The following is a 24,764-nucleotide window of genomic DNA, read 5'->3' on the forward strand; positions in this document are numbered from 1 at the left end:
TATCATAGACCCATATTTAGCTGCAAAAAGTACAAAGACAACATATCAAATGTAGAAAATGAACATTTTGACCATTTCATGGAAAATATTAGCCTGGCTAACGCCAGACCTCATCTCATTGGGATGGGGTCTGGGAACTGGAGGCGTGGTTTACTGGGCCCAGAGCCGTTTATTGGGCTATGAATGTCTATCAAATGCGACTGTCACGTTCATAACATATTTGAGTCTTGCTGTCCCCCCTCCGTTCTCTGATCGGTTCCTTCGTTGAGGTGAAAATCAGGTCCATGGAATCAAGGCTGCCTAGCAGTGCGAATAAAATCACGCGCGTAAGGCAGCATGGGGAAACCCAGGCTAGGAAAATATTATGTTCATTTTGGGGGGGCATGTTTACCACTGTGCTGCTTTACCTCTTCATTTAACAACATTCTGTAAATGTTTGGAACTGAGGACACCAGTTGCTTGAGTTTTGAGAATGAAATGTTGTAGGCTACCATTTCTGTTGCTTAACAGTATGGGGTATTCTTAATCATGTTTTTCATTCCATGATGCACCTAATTTGACCGGTCCGGACAGCAGACAGGGAAAACCTGTATACATAATTCAGAATTGATTGTGCCTGGCCAGATGTGCAAGATGCCCATGCTGTAGGCACTAATGCACCTCCACACCGTCATAGATGCTGGGTTTTGAACTGAGCACTAAAATAAGTTGGATAGTTGGAATGGCCCTCTCCTCTAGGAGTCCATGATTTCCAAAAAAAATGGCAAATGCTGATTGATCTCAATACAGGACCTTTTTCCACTGTACCTTAGTCCATTTTAAACCAGTTCAGGCCCAGATACGATGATGATGGTATTTCTGTATCACCTCTTATACAATTTATTTTTTTGCATGGTAAAGTTTACACTAACATTTGTAAATTGAGTATCAAACTGTGCTCATAGACAATAGTTATCAGAGGTTTACCTGAGCCCAATGATTTTCAATACTTAAACAGGTCTGTTTTAATGCAGTGTTATCTGAGATCCAAATGACTCTGTGTGAAGTTTTGCTTTTCCATGATGAATGGTGCTTGCTGTAGCCATGCACTTTAAATGTGCAAATAATGCTGCAGTAAACCGCACTGTAACTGTAAACCTTCTCTGTTCTCTATATACAGTCTATGGGAAACCCTAATTAAATATATTAATTAAGCCCCTACATGGAGTCGAGTTTAAGTCACACTGATTAAGCCTAGGCTACTTGAACTTGAAAGATTTTCTAAAAGTCTACGGAAAAAGATTTTATATACAGTCTATGGGTTTTCCACAAAGGGGAGGGCTATTGGGGGGATTTATTTTATTCATACATGTTGTATTTTACAATATACTAATGGTATCAATACGCACTCACCGAGGGAAACAAAGGACTCAGATCCATAAATATCTGAATTTCAGACTTTGCCAGAATTAGGACAAAGTTTAAACGAATCTGATGAGACTGCGTTTGTTTGACTGTAGACGAACATATCCAATGGGTGGCAGTAATGATCTCAAAGAGTGGGAGGATGTTAGAACAGAGTAGAAGAAGATAACAAAGGGAATTGTGGGATTGTAATGGCGACTTACATCCCTGCAAGTAAACGTAGTTTTATCGTTCAAACGCAAACATTTAGTCATTTTCAGTCCTTATGATCACTACACCCTGAAGATATTTGTATATGGTGTATCGTTTTCAGTGAGTTAAAACTTAATATTTATGTAAATACGAATGATTCAGCTCTAATTTCGAAGCCAACATGCTAGTTGTCTTAGCATAATAAATAGCAAGCAAGCTAGCTATCGGAGTGAAATCAGCCAGCTAACGTTTAGTTCCTAAATACCGTTATTGCTAGCTTTAGATAACAAACACATCTGACCAATGCATCTAAAATGACTTGTCATATGACCTTAACTAACGTTAACTCGCTAGCTTAGTTGATCAGTTTCGTATTGTATACACTGAGGATTCACAATAACGTTGCTCTTGAGTGATGAACTATTACAATATAGATTATTTCATAGTCATTCTGCTACATTTGCTCAAGATTAAAGTAAACACAAACCTTTGTTGAAACGTGTACTTTGTATTGCATTGTAACATTATGTTACCATTTAAACGTTTCCCCTTTTATTCTACATAGGTGAACATCAAGCTCTGCCAATATTCTTGTGGACCAGGATACTTAAGTAACCCCATGATGGTCTACCTGGGTTTGTAGTACGCCAACACAAATCTTCGACTTCATTCATTCACCTGGCCAAAAAATGGAAGATGATCTATCTTTGCACCGTTTGGAAGGCAGTGACCTGAGTGAGCAGGTGGGAGGTTTGATAGTGAAGAAGAAGAGCGCTGCTTCCGAGCAGCATGTGTTCCGTGCGCCCGCACCACGCACCTCGCTGCTGGGCCTGGACCTGTTGGCGGCACAGAAGCGAAAAGAACGGCAAGAGGCGGAAGCTGAACAGAGTGTGAAAAAGTCGAAAGTGTCATCGTATAAGGACTGGGAAGAGAGTAAGAGTGACTCTGGATCTGATGATGAGGAAGAACAGAAGGGTGATACGAGTGGAAAAAATGAGCGGTAAGTAAAGTTCTAGCCTACCTTTCTTAAAGCTGAATTTTGATGTGAATGTGTCAAAAGCAGATTAAAAAGGGCATAGCACAAATGGGGAGACCACATAAAGTGTCCATTGTTGGTTTAATGCTGCTTCTACACACATAGACAAGAAAAAAATGCCCACATCAGTTGGTTAGCCCCTGATTATCATTATTCAGTTCCATATTCTGTTAGATGTGGTGATGTGTTTTGTTGGGAGGATATTTTTTTTTTATCACCTTTTGGATGATGTAATGAAGCTTGTTGGTTAGTATCATCAAGATCAAAAGCCTCCAATATGACTTAGGCTACACTTTACAGATTCGTAGACACAAATATCTGAAATTCAGACTTTGCCAGAATTAGGACAAAGATTAAATGAATCTGATGAGACTGCGTTTGTTTGGCTGTAGGCGAAAACAACAAAATGTAGGCACTCATTTTTTTTCCACTCAAAAGCCTATAATATGACTTGGGCTACACTATGACACTAATATGACTTGGGCTTACAGATGAAAAGTAGAATTCTGCAACAAAATATTCTTACTACTGATATTCAGTATATTTCAAATCAGTGTTCAGTGTTTCCCACAGAATTAAATTCTATTTGTGGTGGTAGGTTTGCAGAATTAACTTGAATGCAACCGTTTTTAACACATTAGCGCAGCGTGGTTATGATGCTAACCAGATTTAAGCACAATTTAGTACAACCTGGAAAATCATTGTGTGGTGGTCAATGTTGATATTGTGGTGGCCCGCCACAAATAAGCCAATGTATGGGAAACACTTAGTGTTGGGAAGTAACTGAATACATGTATTCAAAATACAACTTTTTTAAAAATGATTACGTATTTAAAATACTAAATATGAGTAACTCTGTATTTAAATACAGTTACTATAAGTGGGTGATTTTCAGAATACAGTTACACTGATAAATTTAAGGGATTACATTTTAAATCACTATAACATGTATGCTTCACACCATGTAGCCTATCTATCTCTCAGGTGGTTCCTTTCTTGTTCCCTCTATATTTATATAGCCTAAATGAAAAACCTCTCAGGGAATGTAGAATGTAAAATATGTTTTGTTGTAGGCCAGTAGGTCTATTACCAGCCAGCATGTTTTAGGGCGGTATTGGTTTTATTTCTTGACAGTGTTCTGCAAAAAGGCATGGAACTCCCCTTGTGCTGTTGAAATTGGGATGTGGTAGCCCTTTAGCCTATGTGCAGACAAAACATCTCTGTTCTTCTTTGACACAGTGTTTCATAGCACATAGCTTATACTGTATATCAGTCCATCCTCACTGTAAAGCACATTGTGGGTTGTTGTTAACGACATTCATGTAATCCAAAGAATTCAAAATAAGTTACTCTGAGTAATCTATTAGAATACGTTAGAAAATACAATTTAGGCCATGTCTTCGGTAATCTGTAGTGGAATACATTTTAAAAGTAACCTTCCCAACACTGTATATCTCCCCATATTATCAACACTACCGGATGGTAACTTTAATCTTTACATGTCATTGATTTTGTCATGATAACTTATTTCTGTTTTCTGTCTTATGTTATACAGGCAATACCGTGTTACTGGTTCAGAGACGCCGTCCAATCCAGGTGGTGTCAGTGAGGAGTTTCGCCGTAGACACCAGCAAAGGGAAAAGGATCGTCGGGAACATGGAGTGTTCGCTTCCTCTAAGGAAGACAAGCAGAGGGACAGGGGTGGAGACCGAGATAGAGACCGCGACAGAGATAGAAAGAGTGACCGAAGTAAGTCCTAGCTGTGACCCAATGCTTTTGTATGTTCTTCAAGATTTGGGAGTATGAATTTGCATTTATTTGTGTAATATCAATCTAACGATTGTTACTTTAAATCACACTGGCTAGATATTGTCTGTCACTAAATAAAAGAGTTGTTTTCATCTTTTGATGGAATCACTGTTAATGTACTTCAGAATTTTACTTTTTCAGTTATGTATGTTCCATGGCAGTCCGTCTAATAGCGCGTGCCATGCTAACCTCTTCTGTTGTTGTCATGTCAGGTGAGCGTAGCCACGGCAGCCGCTGTGAGGGCCCTGGGGAGCGAAGTGAGCGCTCCCAGCGCGAGGGCAGTGTGAGGAGCGAGCGCTCGCACAGAGAAGGCTGGTCCGAGCATAGCATCAGTCGCGGCAGCCGCAAGGATGAGCCTGCCAGCCCCCGAAACAGGCCCAAAGGTCAGTCAACACACTCACAGCCCACACAGTCAGCTTTGGTTTACACATCTTTCTCTTTGGTTATAGGCAAAAAACAATTTCTACAAACATTTTACACGTATCTGGTCATTAACAAAAAATAATTTTAATAGGTCTTCAGTTGGTTGACTGTCAGTTTGTCTGTATATACTGGTAATCCTAATAATTTTTCCAGTTGAATTACGGAAATCAGATGCTGAATGAAAGGTTTTCCGTATATGAAATAGCTCTAATTGACCAAGCGTGTTCTCTGCACAGATGCCACCACCCCCTCTCGCTCCAGCTGGGATGAGGATGACTCTGGGTATGGCAGCAACCGGCGTTCCCACTGGGAAAGTCCCTCTCCTGCTCCCTCTCATCGGGATTCAGACCGATCCGAACGCAGCCATCGCTCCGGCTCCGAGAGTGAGAGGAGAGACCGGTATGACATGGATACCTGACCCCACTTCCTCTCAAGATAAAAGAATATCAGCATACCGATATGTTTTTTGTTTTACCACTCCGTAAAATGTTTAAATGGAATACTATGAAATGCAAAAAATGTGTCATTTAATGTGTTATTGTTACTCCTCCTGCTTCCAGGTCAGTGAGGAATCGTTACCCTGATGACACTCCTCTGCCCACGCCCTCGTACAAGTACAACGAATGGGCTAGCGATAGGAAGCACCTGGGCTCCACCCCACGCCTCTCCAAAGGAAAAGGTCAGGCATGTGTTCTTATGTTACCCATACATCAGAAGACTTTGACAAGATTTCGGAAAGATTCTTGAAAGATTGGAGTCTTTTAAAGGGACACCAGGCAAGCCGGAGTGCTTTTTCTCTACGAAGCTCCCCCTAGTGCCTGTACGTGTCGATACGTGTGCGAGCCCTCGCTCGGTCTGAAGCTGCTTCTTCGCCGGGTCTGCCATTATACACACGTTTGCAACAATTGCTAGCCGAGTTTTGTTAACCTGTCTTTGTGCTGGGGATAAAGGATGTAAACTGATCCTGCTTCTCGCAATGTTTGACACTTTGTGAGACTGAAGGTTGCGGGTAGGATACACCGAACTTGCAAGCGGGATATTCTTCCTACAGGCAGTAGGGGTGGGCGAGAGAGTCTTCATTCGCCCTGTAATGAGTCACAATATACCGACTTACGAAGATGATTAATTAACACGAAAATGTTGCCTGGTGTCACTTTAACTAATGCCCCCATTCAAATTTTACTCAAAACTACACTACAATATTTCAAGAATTTTCCCCAAATCTTGTCAAAGTCTTCTGGTGTACGGATGGCTTTAGACACTCCCTCTGGCTTCAAGACTCCCCTAGTTATCTGTAGGATCTGATGACCTCAAGCTTATCTAGAAACATTTAGCTTATTTGGTGTACATCCACTGACATTAGTATTACTTTAAAGTTTAAACTGACCAGATGTTAGGACTGAGTCTGAAGTGATGCACTCAAGTGAGAAATTAATGTAGTGAATGTAGATTTGTTAACCTTTGCTGTGTTTTTCTGCTGCAGGAAAGAAAGAGGATGGAGAAGATGGCATCGCATTTGACAATGAGAGTGAGAAGGAGCAGTGGGAGGAGGACCAGAGGGTAAGTGGACCCCCTCCCTCAGAACACACAGCTTCTACAGTCCCATTAGCACTGCTCAATATATCAGTGTGATTGGGATTACTAACATGTAATAGTTATGTAGTAGTTATGTACTTAGCAATAGCATATTTGCCCAAACTATTGGCTGTTAAGCACAAATAAGGTTCTTTTTGGCTTCAGTATTTTCAGTTCTGCAGTGTTAGGGATGCTGTCTGCCATCTTCTAATGATTGTGAACGTGTGACTGCTTGCTGGTTGACAGCAAGCGGACAGGGACTGGTACATGATGGACGAGGGCTATGACGAGTTCCACAACCCGTTGGCCTCCAGCTCCGAGGAGTATGTGAAGAAGCGAGAGCAGATCCTGCAGAAGCAGACCCAAAAGCGCATCTCTGCGCAGAGGCGTCAAATTAATGAGGTACGGCCACTCACTAAACACTCACTTCCCAACCTCCCAGTGCACTTACATGTGTGTTAGATGTGTGTTAGAATGACATTTCCCCCATACATCTGTCATCCTTTCAATAACAGCACTGAGGCTGTAATTATTACCTAAAGAGCTGTGTTGATTGTATGGTATGGATTATGGAATTGCTGGCCCACTTTGAATGAATGGTGATTTGATGGTTTCAGCATGTAGTCCTTGGTCTAGGTCTTCCAGCCTGGAGCTGTATAAGCTGTAACCTCACCTGCTTGAATCTGTTTTGTTGCTTGACCCATGCAGGATAACGAGCGCTGGGAGACCAACCGCATGCTGACCAGCGGTGTGGTCCAGAGGCTGGAGGTGGATGAGGACTTTGAGGAGGACAACGCCACCAAGGTCCACCTGCTCGTCCACAACCTGGTGCCACCCTTCCTGGACGGCAGGATCGTCTTCACCAAACAGGTGAGAGGGCATATTGACCACTATCACTGCACACAGGGGCTAAACCACTGGTTTCACCATCACAAAACAAGGAGTTTACTGCAGGTCAAATAGTTAATGCATATCTTGACAGACAGGAAGGCTTGAGTCCGGAGTCCAGAGTGTTGTCAGCATGCCAGCTTGTTTTGCCTGCAGCCTGCCAAACACAGTGTTGTGGAAGTCCTCTTGGGCCTCATTAAGGGAGAAGCTGGAACCCAGAGCATTCTGTCTGCTGTGACAGATGGGATTGCGTCTGATTGAAGTGTTGCAAATCATTATACAAACCCTAGACACCCTGAAGTTATCGTTCCACTTGTTTGTGTTTTAATGACTTTTTCACTCCCGTCCATTTTTGTGGTTGCTGCAGTTCCGCAACAGCAGGAACTTTCAGTCCCATATGCTCCAGATTTTATTCTACTTGTGGGTAATACGTAACTAAACACAAACTAACCAGAGTAATGACTCTTAATGAGGCTCCAGAGGCATCCCCTCTAGCCAGGGGGACCTGAGAAAAAAAACTCCTGATCATTGACACATCCTCCCTCAGTGCCAAACCCCAATCCCTCTCTCCCCATCCAGAGGCATTGATGACTCTTTTCTCTGATAGGGGGTGAGGAAGGGTATGGTAATTAGGCCTGTCTGACTGTGTGTCTGTCCATCCAGCTGTGTGTGTGTGTGTCTGCTCACAAAATTTAAATATTACTCGTCCATTTACTTTAGGGTGAAGGTCTGCAGTTGCCTGATTACTCTATTTTTTTAGAATTATTTAATGAATGCATTGTTAAGTGATTGAGTCTATTGCGGAGGAACTGAAAGTACACTGGGCAGAATTCAATCTGTTGGTAGACAATCCAAAGAATGTTCGAATTTACATCACAGGTCAAGGGTTGACTTCAAAGTCGGCACCCCGAGTAAACGTTAGACTTGATTGTCGACTCGAGCAACATACTTGTCAACCTCCATAACATTCGGGCCCCGCTCAGTGTTTGTTTAAACCCTCTGAAAGACACAACCTTGTTCAGCTTGCCTGGCTCTCCCATTGAGCTAATTTGCGCCAGGGCTAATTAAAGGACATGACAGGGCTGTATGAACCCAGGACCTTATTTTCTAACATCTCGGAGTTCATTCATTTTAAAACAATCCTGGAAAAAACACTTTAAACTTTTAAACTCTGAGATGTGAGTGCCTGTCCTAAACTTTGCTGTCTGTTTTTGCCCTCAGCCCGAGCCGGTCATCCCTGTGAAGGACGCCACGTCGGACATGGCCATCATCTCTCGTAAGGGCAGTCAGCTGGTGCGCAAGCACCGGGAGCAGAAGGAGCGCAAGAAGGTATGCAACCCTTTAGGACCCAGAGTCCATGGAGCCCTCATTTCAATGATGGGCAAAGGCCAGGGTGGCACACATATACATTACCTTACATTACATTACATTTAGCAGACACTTCTTGACCAAAGTGACTTATATATGTCAGCTATATTACAAGGGATCACATTGTCCCCGGAGCAACTTGGGGTTAAGTGCCTTGCTCAAGGGCACAACGGTGGAAGCCGGGAATTGAACCGACAACTTTCAGGCTACTGCACGCTAGCCCAGCTCCTTAACCACTACACTACCACCGCCCACACATATACAGTATATCTATGGCCATATTCTTTAGATATTTATTACTAGATTTTTGTCCAACAATGAGAATAATTTTTGGTCTATGTGTTTGACACATAGGTTTAAGACTTCTTTCAAAGTCTGTCATTGAGATTAACAGCGTGTCCTAACCAGACGCGATGCGAGCGAACATTAGCGATAAAATCTGTTTAAATACATTGTTGTCAATTGGAGTGTCCTGACTGCAAGCGACGCAAGCAGCGCAACGTTTTGAAAGAACTTTTGTCGGGCACCCTGTTTCTATTTTCTTTCTGTCGCTTGCTTTGCTCTGCTATTTTGAATGGGAAATATGACGCAATTAGGGATGGGCATTCGATTACATTTTCTTAGTCGGGAGAATTAACGATCGACTATCGATTAATCATTCATATTTTTATATTAAAATTCATTATTTATTTCACTTTTGTAAATTAAAAATGCAATGGAAATACAAAAATACATCGTGTTTTTCCTCAATGACATCTTTATTACAAGAAGAACAACTTGTGGCAGTTAAAGGAACCATATGTAAGATTGTGGCCAAAACCGGTATTGCAATCACTTTCAAATTACTGTAGGGGAAGTGATCCCTCCCCTCCCCTGACTCGAGGTTGCCAACCCAGATGCCAAAACACTACTGACTTTGTGATTAGTAGTTAGGTGGAGGGTGGCGATCAGGCAAAACACCTATGACATGACAAAACACAACATCAACATCAGTTGAGGGCTGCAACTTCACTTTTTAAATGACAATATCCTGGCCGGACTACTGTTGTCAGTGATATAAGTATTTGAAATGAACATGATTTCTTAATGTCTAGTGACATATCAGGGCTATTTTATGATTAAGTGAAATACATTTCTTACATACGGTTCCTGTAAACTGGACGTTTGGTTAGGCTAAACTTGAAGATCTAGCCTATGCGCTGCGGTGCTCTAAAAGCAGCGGAACCTACAGCTTCGCGAGCGGCGTTCTTAAACAGAGTCCTGCGTCGTGAAATCAAAATTCCACTGGAGCTCAAAGCGGTTTGTACACGCAGCCTTACAACACTGTTTACTGCTCTTCGAGTGACAGTGACCGTACAATGTACACTTATGGGGTGGGTGCTTGCACTTCTTTAGGAATCCGCCGTCTTAAGACTGAGAGCAGGATGCACCGCCAGAGACATTAATACAAGGATTAAAGTTCTCCGTCATAGGACGGATTTCCGTCAATTTGATTTTAGAAATGTCATATTTGAGATCGATGCAGATCCGATGAGAAAAAAATAGGATGGGGGGGCTATCACCTTTTGCTTTTCCAAAGAACACATATGGAGGACTATAACGGTCTAAAAAGTTGGATTATAGTGACACATTAGAGACAGCTGATGAGGTTGGCCAATCCATTTAACTTTTTGGATATGATATTGTGAGCTCTATGTGCGAATTAGAGAAGAAGCGTGGGCTGTGTTCTTTCCGTGCATCAATGTAGACAATTTCTTACTATCATGAACTCTTGTCAGGGGAGGTCATTAATTTTGGGTGTCACCTATGACTTGAACAGATAGCCTTCTATGCCACCCGATGTAGGCTACTATTGTTGTTACAGTTTTAATCAATGCAACTAACATTATGTGTAAAGCGGCCTTAATATAAACCGTAGCCTATGCAATTTATTATCCCGTCTGTTATGACATGTACAACAATGTTTTCACAATTTGCGACGGAAGGTTTTGACTGGCGTGTTAGCATAAAAAAAATATCACTGTCATCATCGATGTTGACAAAAATAACCATACAATTAAAATAGTCAACTTAAAACTTTGCTATAAAATATTATTAATTTATAGCACAAAACCATAACCAGTAGGCCTACCAGAACCTCGCATATTAGCGTCATGATTTGTGTGCGTCTATTTGGCAAGGCCACTAGCTGTCATGGATGCGTTGTTGCTAAAGGAAGGCAGGTGTCAAAAGTTAAAGAGTATAATAAAAAATAAATGGAGATGGGCAGCTGTTGGAAACGGGGGAGAACTAACAAGCCATGGTGTAAAAAAATTAAAAGCGCCAGGGGTTTGCTTTGGCGCCGTTAAGCTGCAAGAAAATTGTTTATGGATGCAATAGGAAAAGCGTTTTAGCACGCCACCAATCAGAAGACCGCCATAAGGTTAACGTTCGTGCACTTCAGGACATCTTCCCTACCTGGTGCAACTAGCCACCACGACAGAGGTAGGCTACGTTTATCTATGGCTGACCGTTTTTACGTTAGAAAGTAGGCTACGATGTTCTTTCATAGCTAACACGACCTGTCCCTCACCATATCGCAACCCTTTTTGTCAACCTTATACAATCTGTTGCTGAAGACAAAAGCACCAGCTCCAGATTGTCGTTATCAAATCGCACACCTCCTGCATGAGTTACACACAGTATTGCTGCTCATTGAAAACTGAGTTGTCTGAAAACTAAAAAATTACCATGTTTTCATTAAATGCGGATGAGGCAACAAATGGAAATATGAACAATATCTAGAATGTTCTGATTCGTTACTTTGATGAGGAAATGGGAAGTCTTGCAAACTTGATTTTATAGATTTTACTTGGTGTAGAATTGCATATTAACAAGAAAAAAATCTCCCCTTTAAACACTTTTGGCCTGAAGTAATTAAATAAGAGTGTGTTAAAGCCTTTCTACAATATTGCTGCAGTAGAAAAGAACAGCAATGGCTAATCAGCAATGGTCAGGGATGGTACTAAAATATATTTTTGTTCATCAGGAAAACTCAAATCTCAATCAAGAACACTCTCAATTCGCCTTATTCACATGGTGGCCATTGGCGGCTAAAACGAGGCTACAGGGTACACAAACCATAGGATTGTTATGTTCTATACATTCACCTGTAGGTGGCATTAATTTTATAGTAAGTGTACCCTGTAGCCTCGTTTTGGTTTAAAACAATGGCGCCGTGTGTGAATAAAGCTTAATAATCCTTTACTTTGCTGTTTGCATCTTTTTGTACATTAAAAACCAATAGGTCGCGACCGCAAAAGGGTTGCTATCTCTATAGGTAGATATGTATGACTTATGGCCTGAAAAAAGTTCAGTCAAACAATTTTTTTTTCAATTTAATCCCTGCATTAACCAGGGTCGGATGCACTTTGTTTAAGTGGTAGCCTAGGTTACATCATTTGAGTCGTGGCCATGTTGTAGGCTACTTATACACGGCATCGCAGTGTTTGCAGTGAACTAAGTCATTATTTTTTAAAATCAAAATGGCCGCACGCCACACTTCGCGTGACCTCTTCATGATTAGGCCTACTTTTGAAATCAAAACAGAAACTCGCAGGTAACTGACTATGCCGTCAAATATTGCCCCCGGGTGGTAAAATGTTTAATTGCTGCCATACAGTGGAATTAATTTCATTGCTTCAAGACTCATACTACGCAACGCAACCTGCATTAGTTTAATCGATAGCAAATTAACGTGATCGACGAAATTCTTAATAATCAATTATCGGTCGTCGATTAATGCCCATCCCTAGACGCAATAGAAGGGCATATTTAACGGATTCAGTGTAGACAGATAACATTGACAGTCGCTCGCTCAGATCCTGTTAGGACACGCACTAAGGCTCATGGAGAATGTGGATGTCAGTAAGATGTCCTTGTTCCAGAGAAGTGTGCCAGATGAAACAAATGGCCTCCCTGTTGTCATTGCTGAATATTGTTTGAGTGTGAAGTTTTTTTATTTATGTATGTTTTAACCCTCCACAACAGGCCCAGCATAAGCACTGGGAGCTGGCGGGCACCAAGCTGGGGGACATCATGGGTGTGAAGAAGACAGAAGACGGAGAAGGCAAGCCTAAGGAGGGGGAGGACGGCAAAGTGGACTACAGGTGACCCCCTAACGACACACATTTCTCCACATATTTGTGGAAAAGCTTGTCTTGAGAGCCCTTGGTTAACCCCACACTAAGCGGTTATGTCCGTAGCCACTCTGTAACACACTGTCTGTCTTATCCCCCTGGCACGCCAGGACGGAGCAGAAGTTTGCGGACCACATGAAGGACAAGAGCGAGGCCAGCAGCGAGTTTGCCAAGAAGAAGACCCTGCTGGAGCAGAGGCAGTATCTGCCCATCTTTGCTGTGAGGCAGGAGCTGCTCAACATTATCAGGTACAACTCTGCAGCCAGGGTTACACCCAGCCGTACAGCATGGAGACCCTTTCCCTTAGCACAAACAGTATACTTAGATATTAGACATAATTAGGTATAATTGGGCTCAATTGGGCAATGGCTTCCTCTGAAATGTGCGTGTGTGGGAATTATAAAGTAGTAGTAATTAATAATAATTAACGTTTTTTGTCAGTTTGTGTAATTGTTATGGTCATTGTTGTTTGGTCCACTTATATAAATGAGTAAATGGCTGTTTTGCAGGGATAATAACATTGTGATCGTGGTGGGGGAGACGGGCAGTGGGAAGACCACGCAGCTGACTCAGTACCTGCATGAGGACGGCTACACAGGCTACGGCATGGTGGGCTGCACGCAGCCCCGCAGGGTGGCCGCCATGAGCGTGGCCAAGAGAGTCAGCGAGGAGATCGGCTCCAACCTGGGCGCCGAGGTGAGCAGCACACTGGCTCTCGCTGTGTTGCTTTTTTTCTGTTCTGTTAAGCTTGTTTTCACAAGCCTACTTATTAATAATTAGATTCTAATTCTAAATTTGATTCTTAAATTTAAAAAAAAAAAAAGCTGGCTGGAAGATTGAGACTTTCTTCTCTTTTAAGTGTCTCCTGTGGTTCCCCATATCTGCAAAGTTTATGTGCTTAGTAATACTGACACCTTGTGGATATGTTTTGCATTACACCAAAAGTTAAAGCTGAATCACACTGATCTCTCACAGAGCCGATAAGGTACTTTTTGTCTTAGAGGGAGATACCTGTGGCAGTGCATGCTTTTTACCTGCATTATAAGTTTGAAGGAACGTAGTTCTTGGTTTGATTGCTGAGAACAGTTTTTCATAAAACCTAATAATAATAATAATAATAACTCAACACTGTAAACTGACCTCATAGGTAGTGTACTTTTCTGGTGACCAGAATACATTTTATTTGAATTTGAGTTTGAATAATGGTTTGATTGAAAACAATTATCAAGGGTACATAATTAAGCAGCTTGGCACAAGTAAGAGTGGGCTTGGTAATGGATATACCCACAGCTGTGGTTATCTGTGGCACTTGGCTGAATCACAACCATGGGTCATGAGAGCCATATCGCTTTCATACAAGAGCTCCACTTACAGCTGATTAAGTTTAAAGATGTCAGATTTTGTTTTTCTGTCATTCATTTTGATTTTCGTTCGTTCATCCTCCGTCCCCCAAAATAGTTTCAGTCAATCCAAATGCAGTCGTGGCGTCCTCTGTTGCCAAGCAACAGAAAATGTCACGGCAGCTAAGTTGAGTGAGGGAAACCATGTGTGCAATTAGTATACTCGCTTGTCCTCATGTTCCATGTTGGACACTCACCCTGCTCCATTTTCCCCATGCACTCACTCAATAACTGTCAAATGTGACATTATGAAATCGCTGCTCATTCACTTTGAATGAATAGAATGTTCAGGCTGGGCAATTTGGTGCAAAATGTGGAGTGATTACTTACGGTAAAGGGTCTGAGTGGGGTGGGGTTGGCATCTCGTCCAATCTGTGGACCTAACTTTGGTATAATCTCCCATAACCTCTCTGCTGTCCGACAGGTGGGTTATGCCATCCGGTTTGAGGACTGCACGTCTGAGAAGACGGTGATCAAGTACATGACGGACGGGATCCTGCTGAGGGAGTCGCTGCGTGAGTCGGACCTGGACCACTACAGCGCCGTCATCATGGACGAGGCCCACGAGCGCTCGCTCAACACCGACGTGCTCTTTGGCCTGCTCAGAGAGGTCAGCACCCACAGCGGCCTCAAGGAATACAGTTTTAAATTTAACAAATCGTTTATTTTTATTTCGTTTATTGTAGGTAGAGCTGCAACAAATACCGGTAATTGATTAATTAGGTATTAACTATCAAATTAATAGGCAAGTATTTTGGTAATCAGTGAGTTGATTTGTGCCATTTTTAAGAAAGTACCTCAGCTTCTTAAACTTAAAAACTAAATATTTTTGACATGAGGACAAAATAAGGCAATTGAGGACATTGTGTTTTTGGGAAACACTAATTTCTACATTTTATAACATTTTATCAATTAAATAAGTCAGTGAGAAAATAATCTGCAGGTTAATTGACTATGAAAGTAATCATTAGTTGCACCCCTAACTGTAGGTGTCTTATAACTCTAGCCACTGGGTGGTAGTGTTGGATTTTATTTTTGAATCACACAGATGACCTGAAAATGCTGAAATTGATTGAAAATTCTTTTTTGTTCAATTCTGTATGAAATAGTTTTAATTGCTCTCTTTCTTTTTTTTCCAGATCGTGGCTCGGAGGTCTGACCTGAAGCTTATCGTCACATCGGCCACCATGGACTCCGACAAATTTGCAGCATTCTTCGGAAATGTTCCCATATTCCACATTCCAGGAAGAACATTTCCGGTGGACGTCCTGTTCAGCAAGGTACATTTCATGTACAATGTACTTCATCTGTATATTGCATAGAATATACATTGTGGTTATATTTTATACTGCCTGTATTGTATATGGTCTATATGTTGCATACTAAGAAGGCTGGTAATATGTGACCTGTTTGTTGTGACCCTCAGACTCCACAGGAGGACTATGTGGAGGCGGCGGTGAAGCAGGCCCTGCAGATCCACCTGAGTGGGATGGTGGGGGACATCCTCATCTTCATGCCCGGCCAGGAGGACATCGAGGTGAGTCTGGGGAGATGGGCAACAACTTGAAAGGCTCTGGAGACCGATCGAAAGGTTGGAGATATGGTAGCAGAAGAGGGCTGGAGGCCTGCTGGTTTTTCAGATAGCCGGCAGTGTAATAAATAGATCCTGTTGAGTAAATGAGATTGGAAGTTGTCTGGAAATGAGCTGGGGAGTGCACATGAAATGAGCACAGGGTGTGCATATGTAAAGATCAGAGAGGAAGGTCAGACCGTGCGATGGCGACTGCAGTCTGAACAGCAGGACTTTGTCTAAAGGGGCATGGCTCTGTTGGTGGTCCAGTAACTCAATTGAAAGTTCAAGCAACTCTAAACAAAGGGGGAATCTTCACCACTGCTTGCCTGTGCTTCATATTTGTGTAGCTGTGCCTACTGCCTATACAATTTTTTTGTTGTTGTATAAAGACGTCTACTATAAATGCAGTTATTGCATGCAATATTAAATGCACTTATTTCAAGGCTTCGTTCAGCGTTTTCTGTCAGTATTGCTACTAACGTGTCCACCCTCCTCTGTCCCCCACAGGTGACATCGGATCAGATTGTGGAGCGTCTGGAGGAGCTAGAAAATGCCCCCCAGCTGGCCGTGCTGCCCATCTACTCCCAACTGCCCTCCGACCTGCAGGCCAAGATCTTCCAGAAGGTTCTCCCCACTCCACTAGTTTGCTACCGCATATGAGTGATTAGAGACAGCAAGTTGATGGTGTGTGACTGATAAGTCATGTGATAGATTGATCCTGATTTGTGTTTTTGTGTTTCCTGTTTTCATCACTAGGCCCCAGACGGTGTGAGGAAGTGCATCGTGGCCACCAACATCGCTGAGACGTCTCTGACTGTGGACGGGATCATGTTCGTGGTGGACGCTGGATACTGTAAACTCAAGGTACCGGCATCAGTTATTAGCACAGCAGAGGATTGGCCTCTCCCCTCTTCCCAGTCAGACAGCTCACTGAACACGCTTGATGACATGTTTCTGTTTGTCTTGCCCAGGTGTTCAACCCTCGCATTGGCATGGACGCCTTGCAGGTGTACCCTATCAGCCAGGCCAATGCCAACCAGCGCTCTGGCAGAGCCGGGAGGACGGGACCAGGACAATGCTACAGGTAAAGGCCCTCGCCAATTCACCGAGAGCCAGGTGTCTGTGTAGATTAGGGTCGGTCAGCCATAAATTCCAAATTTGACTTCAATTATAGCAAATAGGTGCTTGGCTACATCTCCATTCCACTCCACAGTGGTTACAGAATAACTCTTTACTGCTGTAGTATGTTCAGTACCTGCCAGGATCATTTCTTGCCTTGTGTGAAGTGTGCCCTTGTTAGAGGGCCCTTGTCAGTAGTGTTGGACAGTGTGACAGTGGTTACGTGTCCTACATTTGCATGTATTTTTCTACAAGGTTTGTAAGTCATTATTCTGTTTGCTCTCCATATTTTTTACTTCAGTGTTGTTTTGGGGGGTCATTTTGGCGCACACCTTCAAGTGTATCCAGTCCATTCACAAACACTGAACCTGTTTTGATTACTGTTACTGATTAATGCTTTAGTTGCCATTTCTCACAGAGAATTAAGTTCTCAAAAAGGTAATTTGCTGAGGTTGATGTAGCTGGCCATCGGATGTCACAATGACAGTAAAGGATATCTGTATCTGTGAAATGTGGGTTGTGCTACTGAAGTGTTTCAGCTCAGCAGTAAATTGAGTGCGGCAGCACGACATGCAGCACAACTAAGTAGTCTCCGCCGTTTCTGTCGCTTTTCTTGCAGTTAACAAATAGTTTGCGCCGCGGCTCCACATAATCATTTGGGACACACAAATGACACAAATAGAAAAACAGGCACAGTTCTCTGTCTGTAATTTTCCTCATTTGTATTTCCTGGGCGTAGCCTGTTACCATAGAAATCAATGTGGATAAGACTATGTCAGTACGGACAGGCAGATCGGATCTGATCACTTGCAATATGTAATGCATGTATTCTGATCGGATTAGGGGAAAAAACAGAAAAACGGATTCAGGCTGCAGTCTGAACAAGGCTCAAGTCATCTGGATGTATGGATGTAGACTGGTGGCCTGTGCTGTTTTTCCTGTTCTTGCCTCTGCTGCTCTGTGTAACAAGAGGGGACAACTTTGTGTAACAGTGACGTTTGTCATTAGAAGCTCCAGGTCTTTGTGTGATTTTGAGGCGGTAAAGAGGGTGATTGTGTATGCTACATTATGATCATTAGGCCTGTGATCTTGAGCTCTCACTCTCCTACCCCAGGCACATGTGAAGACGGGCTGTCCCGGGGGCTCATTGTTACCTGGGGCTCTGTGTAATTTTAGCGTCCTAATGACACTTGCAATCTTTTGCCACATTGGTGGTACACTGTGTTCCTTCCTGTACAAGAGAGAGAGACACACACGCACACACACTCAGTCTCTCTCTCTCACACACACACACACACACACACACACATATATACGGTGTCCATCTCTCCCAGACTGACACCATTACCAGCTCCTGTCCCAGCACGTGGTCAGTGTGATTAGGGCCACTCTCTGTGCAGCAGCTCTCCAGCTTGCTGAGTGCACTGAGACACAATGGCCGCGCTGATTAAAGGAGCTCGTTATGAACAAACCCAGACCTCACCATCCCCCCCACCCCCATTGCCTCAGTCAGTTCCCTCCCAGGTCTGGTAGAGGAGTGTGGTATTCCTCTCCTTGCCCTTCATGGCTACCTTCCCCTGACCCTATCAGTCATGTCCAAATGGAGTGCGGAGTGTCTGATGAGTTCACTGTGTTCCTCATAGCCCCTCAGCATCCTCTCATAACTGATTTTAGAAGTCTCTGAAAGATGGGCCAGTAGACATTTTGTGTGTGTGTGTGTTTGTTGTGTGTGCATGTAAATAAGCCTATCTACAAAGTCTTGAATGGGCCTCTCTGCTTGAATCGGGGTTGTTTATAGAAGCTCGACTCGGCGCGCTGGGGGGATCCTTTCATCCTGGCGCCGATCCGCATCGCCAACGTTCGACACGATCATCACGCGCCGACCCCCACGGCACCTCCCCAACCCCCCCCCTCAGCCGCACCCTCCCCCAGCTTCACTGTGTGCGGCAGGCGGGCGGCCTGGGAGTGGGGGCGCGTCGGGATGGTAATCTCCAGAGGATTTCACGCCGTTTAAGTCTGTTTACAGCAGGCAGAATGGGCCACAAAGGCTTCCGGCCTGCTAGGGCTGCCGCTGACCCTCTTCTCTAATCCGCATGCCAGGGAAGGTGCACAGATACCCCTGTCTGTCTATCAAACACACACACCCAGAAGCCTGTGTTTGTTTTGCTTCCATGTAAATATGTCTGGAAGCATCATGAAAGAACTCTTCACTCTTCAGATTAGAGACGAGCTCCCATCTTGGCACCTTCAGCTCCTAGCATCTGTGAAGAATCAATTTCTGTTTGGGAGACGAGCTTTTAGAAGAACCAAGGCTGTGGGGAGCTTTCTCCGAGTGTGTGTGTGTGTGTGTGTGTGTGTGTGTGTGTGTGTCTGTGGGTGTGTGACTTTCTGTAGAAGAATACACAGCCCTAAAAACACCCACCTCAAGCCGTGACAACACCAGCAACTTCAATGGCAGACGGCAGCAGGGACTGGAGCTTGGCTCATATACATACACTCCCCCCGCAGAGCCCCTCTTTAGAATAATGGCCCAGACTTCAGAGAGCTTATCCAATAAGCAGGAGTGGCTACACAGACAGACAGCCGCTCTCGCCTCAGACCTATCTCCCCACCGCAGGACCCAGCGCACGGCTTCATCACCAGGGCTTTAAGGCGCTCACAACAACACCACTTGGGAATCCTGTTCATTGTCAAGGGTCTCGGCGGTGGCCTTTTCCAAAAGCGAGGGGTGCACTCGTGAATGGGATGGGGAGTCATGCCTCACTCACAAACACCCACTGACAAGCGCGCGCGCACACACACACACACACACACACACACACACACAAACGTGCGCTCAGGGGCGTTACTCAGACGCGTATGCACAGACCACATGCTGGGCTTGTTTTTAGGAGGTGTCAGGCAGACTACAGGCACCCACTGCAATAAGAACGCTAAGCTGCAGCTTGATGTAAATAGGTATGCTTGATCTTTTTTTCCCCCTAAGAAATGTATTTTTTGGTATACAGTACCCAGCTTCACCTTATCCTGTCTGGGTCATTTCTCTGTTTTTCTCTTCTCTCTCTCTCTCTCTCTCTCTCTCTCTCCCTCCCCTACTCGCTCTGCCTTTTCTGCCCTCTGCATCTCACAGTTTTGTTCCTCCTCATATCTCCCCCTGCAGGCTCTACACTCAGAGTGCGTATAAGAACGAGATGTTGACCACCACCATCCCCGAGATCCAGCGGACCAACCTGGCCAACGTGGTGCTGTTGCTCAAGTCCCTGGGCGTGCAGGACCTGCTGCTCTTCCACTTCATGGACCCTCCGCCCGAGGACAACATGCTCAACTCTATGTACCAGCTCTGGATCCTGGGCGCGCTGGACAACACAGGTGGGCCAACAGGGACCCCAGGCTCCATTGGGCTCTTTTAGGCAGTCCGACACATTTGTGCCGTAGTACAACTTATAGTTATAGGTCAACGCTACGGCGAATACCGGTATATGAAAGTGATTTTGAGTAGCAAAGTAGAGGTCAGGTCATTTGGAAACAATATAATATTCAGATGACCCAAATGCTTTTGGGTCTACTACTAAGATTAGGTCCAACGCCTGCCTTTCAGAACAGTGTGAATAGGAAGTTGGCCTGCCATTTCAAAATTGCGAAATTGCATTAGTGATAACTCCTTTCTCCCTTCGCCTGAAAAAGAAACCATAATAGCAGAAACACTATTTCCAGTTAAATTATGATTAATTTGACCTGGGTCATGAAACCTGACGTTCTACTCCCACCTGACTACCAGCGTTCAGTCTAAAAGCAGCGGGTAGAGTGAACTGGCAGTGGCGTTAGCAGGGGATTGCATCAGACTTGGCCTGTCCTGAAGAAGCTGTCGGCTGGCCAGGTGCTCTACTCTCCTCTCCTGCCCACTGCTAATCCCACCTAAACGCTGCCATGTCTGAGCTGCTCAGGGCTTGATCAAAGTCCCGCTCCTGAGACGCTCCGCTATTTCCCCCCATTATCAGCCACATCCTCGTTAGGAGCGGAGCAGCCTGTATTGTGTTCCCTGCCTGCTGCTGTTACACCATCCTCTACTTTGATGGCTCATTTATCCAGCTACACCATAGACACCAGCTACACTACAGAGCTTAAAATGTTCAGCCACTGTGCCTGAATTCAGGTATGGGCTGGGCCAGTTTTCACCTTAATATAGCCTTTATGAAGCCAATTTGATGGTAAACGTACTTGTAATTGGAGAATCGCTCCCCTAACATAGCCATACAGCATAGACGTAGCTAGTCGCTAATGAGAGAACCAGCCATGCAACTTCAAGAACAGCGGCCCTTGTAATCATGAATCATGAAACATTACCTTCTCAGTAGAGATAGCTCTTTGGAGATTGATTCACAACAGGCAAAAACTTTCACCTCCACAACAAAATCATCTTCATTGTGTACAGAGGGAACAAGCCACGAAAAGTAGGCTATTTACAACGGCAGAGTAAAATATAAATATATCACAACTCTAGGGGGAGCTTTACAGTCACCAAACATACCTGAACCTGCAGTGTACCTTTCAAGATTTGAAAATAGGAATTATAGCTCTAGGCCTATGACATCAAAATATCTGATAACTTCAGACCTGGCTGACCTGTGCTCTCCCTGCCCTCTCCTCAGGTTCCCTGACGCCTACCGGCCGCCTCATGGTGGAGTTTCCTCTGGACCCGGCCCTGTCCAAGATGCTGATTGTGTCGTGTGACATGGGCTGCAGCGCTGACATCCTCATCATCGTCTCCATGCTGTCGGTGCCAGCCATCTTCTACAGGCCAAAGGTACGCCGCCACTTAGCCCTTATCACTAGCATGTACCAAGCCATCAACTAACAGATTGGGGGCCTGATGGAGCAGCATGTTGGACAAATAGTTGATCTGGGTTCGAGACCCAGCTTACAAGTCTCTGATGTTTTGGATAAATGCATTTGCTAAATCTCCCTCACTTTAGGAAGGGCTAGGCAGCCTTTTTTCTTTGTCTTTTTTTGATGATGAAGACTTGTGACTGTTGTTTGTCCTTCAGGGCCGAGAGGAGGAGAGCGACCAGGTGAGAGAGAAGTTTGCGGTGCCTGAGAGCGATCACCTGACGTACCTCAACGTTTACCTGCAGTGGAAGAACAACAACTACTCCAGCGTCTGGTGCAACGAGCACTTCATCCACACCAAGGCCATGCGCAAGGTACCTGCACAATGGTCACCCTACAACTTGACCCTAGATCTCCTCAATATGCAGATCAGCAGGCAAAATACAGGGCTTAATGTTCTCAGGCGCTATGCCAAAATTCTGATGTGGGCCACGTTTAGTATTTAAAAATAGATCATTATATGTAACGACTTTCACTTTAGACATAAATGTTCCAAGCTTTAAGCCCTGAGAATATCAAGGGGGTAGGCGAACGTTCGGAAAGCGTACCCTCTGAGGCTAATAGTCTACCACTTGGAGCTAGAATTCCATTGATCCCCGTTCATTTTGGCGTTACTTTGACATCAAATAACGTAACATCTGACCATTTTCTGTTTCCAGAGAAATCATTGTGTGACTGACGTCATAGTCTCACTTCATGGCTCCGTAGTAGGGGTGTCACGATTTCGATTTTAAGTTGAAATCGATCAAAATTACCGTACATCTCAATCTCGAACTTCAAACTCAAAAGTAGAATTGACAATGCAGCTACACTCCCAATGTCACGTCCAGCATGTATGCCAAGACACACAAACAAACACACACACACACACATCAGTAGTCCAACAGGAAACGGGTTCAAATGGGTTTGACTTGAAGTCATATGGGCTGACTGTGTCCATTTCTTTACTGTCTATGGCGGGGTGGGCAAACTGCAGCCCGCGTGCCGGATCCGGCCTGCCAAGCACTTTCATCCGGTTGGGTTGTTGTGTGGCAATTTTCTAAACCCAGTGTGGCCCTTGAGCCAAAAAGTTTGCCCCCCCTATGGTGAGTGTGGAGCTGCAGAGCGTGTAGCTCAGTGGTCTAAGGGGTTAGTCTGGCAATCATAAGATCGCTGGTTGGAGTCCCAGATGACGACTTGATGACTTGATTGCACGTCATCTGCATTGTCTCAGTCCACGCAGCTGTAAAATAGGCACCAGCTTCTGTTGGGAGTTCCCTGCGATGGACTGATGCCCCGTCCAAGGGGAGTATACGGCTCTCGTGTGCTTAGCACCATGGAAACCGGACATAAGCGCCGGCCAAATTGCCCTTCATGGTTAGGAATGGATTAGGAGCCACGTGATCAGTGCTAAGTGAGCAGTGCTCAGAATTCTGTAATGTAAGTGTGTGTGTGTGTGTGTGTTTCAGGTGCGTGAGGTCCGTGCCCAGCTGAAGGACATCATGGTCCAGCAGAGGATGAACATGGTGTCCTGTGGCTCAGATTGGGACATCATCAGGAAGTGCATCTGTGCTGCCTATTTCCACCAGGCTGCCAAACTCAAGGTACTCCACCAACACACAGGAGACAGATGCGTTAGAATGGGGAATCGCTTATTGTGCACCACTTCACTGCACTAATGTGGGATCTGTAAGGGTTTCCTTAAACCCATGCATATGATGTAGTATTGATGCCATTTTAATGTAAATGTTGTCAGTAAGGTTTTTCTAAATGTTTGTGTGTGCGTGTGTGCAGGGTATAGGCGAGTATGTGAATGTGAGGACAGGGATGCCGTGCCACCTGCACCCCACCAGCTCTCTCTTCGGGATGGGCTACACACCGGACTACATCACCTACCACGAGCTGGTCATGACCACTAAGGTACAGTTTCTTTACTGGCCTCTCTGCTAGGAGCCTCTGAGCTTGTAATTTTTTAGATTTGTTTGCAATGCATCTGAAATGATCAGATTTTCTGTCTTTGTTGTCACAGCTTAATTGGTATGTGTGTATGTCTAACATCGCTCTCTGTTGGTTTGTGCATTCAGGAGTACATGCAGTGTGTGACTGCAGTGGACGGTGAGTGGCTGGCTGAACTGGGGCCCATGTTCTACAGCATCAAACACGCCGGCAAAAGCAGACAGGTACAATACAATACAATACACACACACACACACACATATATACACAAGCACAAGCCTACTTTCTCTCTCTCATCTTGTCCTCTGTTAAACACATACACACACACATGGCACCTCTGGCAAAGATTGTGGAGCAATATAAAGCGAAACTATCTGGTGACATGCTCTGGTCCCATCAGAAAGCGTATAAACACACTACTTGGGACTGACAGTGGTAGCAGACTGTGGAAGGGGATTTCTCTTACATTTTTCTAAGGCCATATTTCTCTGTACAATATATCGACAAGGTGTTTTCATCAAATAAGTAGAACACTATATTATATGGGCCTTTGCTAGAGTTATTTCGGAAGTGTATACAACATCAACCTTGCAATGGTAGTCTGAATACGAACCATCTCACTTCAAGAGGCACATTGTACATCTTCAATTCTTACCTCCTCTTCCCTTGCACCCTCTTCTCTTGTGTGTGTGTGTGTAGGGAGAAACCCGGCCAGGCCAAGGAAGAGATCACCAACATGGAAGAAGGAGATGTCTTTGGCCCAGCAGCAGATCAACGCCCGCAAGGAGGAGCAGGACAGGAAGAACAACATAGGGAGCATCAGGTAGTCATTCTCACCCACACACACACACACACACACACACACACACACACATACACACACACATGGCACCTCTGGCAAAGATTGTGGAGCAATATAAAGCGAAACTATCTGGTGACATGCTCTGGTCCCATCAGAAAGCGTATAAACACACTAC

The 24,764-nt window shown here is 44.3% G+C and overlaps 1 protein-coding gene across 1 annotated transcript in view; it reads left to right on the plus strand.

Annotated features, from left to right (window-relative positions):
* Window positions 1-1,553: 1,553 nt before the first annotated feature.
* Window positions 1,554-24,764, plus strand: part of dhx38 (DEAH (Asp-Glu-Ala-His) box polypeptide 38) — a 28,011-nt gene continuing 4,800 nt past the window's right edge. Inside the window, exons 1-25 of the mRNA XM_048263154.1 lie at window positions 1,554-1,716; window positions 2,162-2,596; window positions 4,188-4,381; window positions 4,654-4,824; window positions 5,101-5,263; window positions 5,425-5,543; window positions 6,348-6,424; window positions 6,686-6,841; window positions 7,148-7,309; window positions 8,549-8,656; window positions 12,725-12,843; window positions 12,984-13,121; window positions 13,383-13,569; window positions 14,698-14,883; window positions 15,413-15,553; window positions 15,700-15,810; window positions 16,354-16,470; window positions 16,603-16,710; window positions 16,818-16,930; window positions 20,126-20,334; window positions 21,615-21,769; window positions 22,011-22,166; window positions 23,301-23,435; window positions 23,626-23,751; window positions 23,916-24,011. Of these exons, the coding sequence (XP_048119111.1) occupies window positions 2,286-2,596; window positions 4,188-4,381; window positions 4,654-4,824; window positions 5,101-5,263; window positions 5,425-5,543; window positions 6,348-6,424; window positions 6,686-6,841; window positions 7,148-7,309; window positions 8,549-8,656; window positions 12,725-12,843; window positions 12,984-13,121; window positions 13,383-13,569; window positions 14,698-14,883; window positions 15,413-15,553; window positions 15,700-15,810; window positions 16,354-16,470; window positions 16,603-16,710; window positions 16,818-16,930; window positions 20,126-20,334; window positions 21,615-21,769; window positions 22,011-22,166; window positions 23,301-23,435; window positions 23,626-23,751; window positions 23,916-24,011 (3,558 nt within the window). The 5' untranslated portion in view covers window positions 1,554-1,716; window positions 2,162-2,285. The remainder of the gene's footprint in view (window positions 1,717-2,161; window positions 2,597-4,187; window positions 4,382-4,653; window positions 4,825-5,100; window positions 5,264-5,424; window positions 5,544-6,347; window positions 6,425-6,685; window positions 6,842-7,147; window positions 7,310-8,548; window positions 8,657-12,724; window positions 12,844-12,983; window positions 13,122-13,382; window positions 13,570-14,697; window positions 14,884-15,412; window positions 15,554-15,699; window positions 15,811-16,353; window positions 16,471-16,602; window positions 16,711-16,817; window positions 16,931-20,125; window positions 20,335-21,614; window positions 21,770-22,010; window positions 22,167-23,300; window positions 23,436-23,625; window positions 23,752-23,915; window positions 24,012-24,764) is intronic.

Source organism: Alosa alosa, chromosome 14 (genome assembly GCF_017589495.1).
Source record: "Alosa alosa isolate M-15738 ecotype Scorff River chromosome 14, AALO_Geno_1.1, whole genome shotgun sequence".
NCBI classification, from domain to species: Eukaryota; Metazoa; Chordata; class Actinopteri; order Clupeiformes; family Clupeidae; genus Alosa; species Alosa alosa.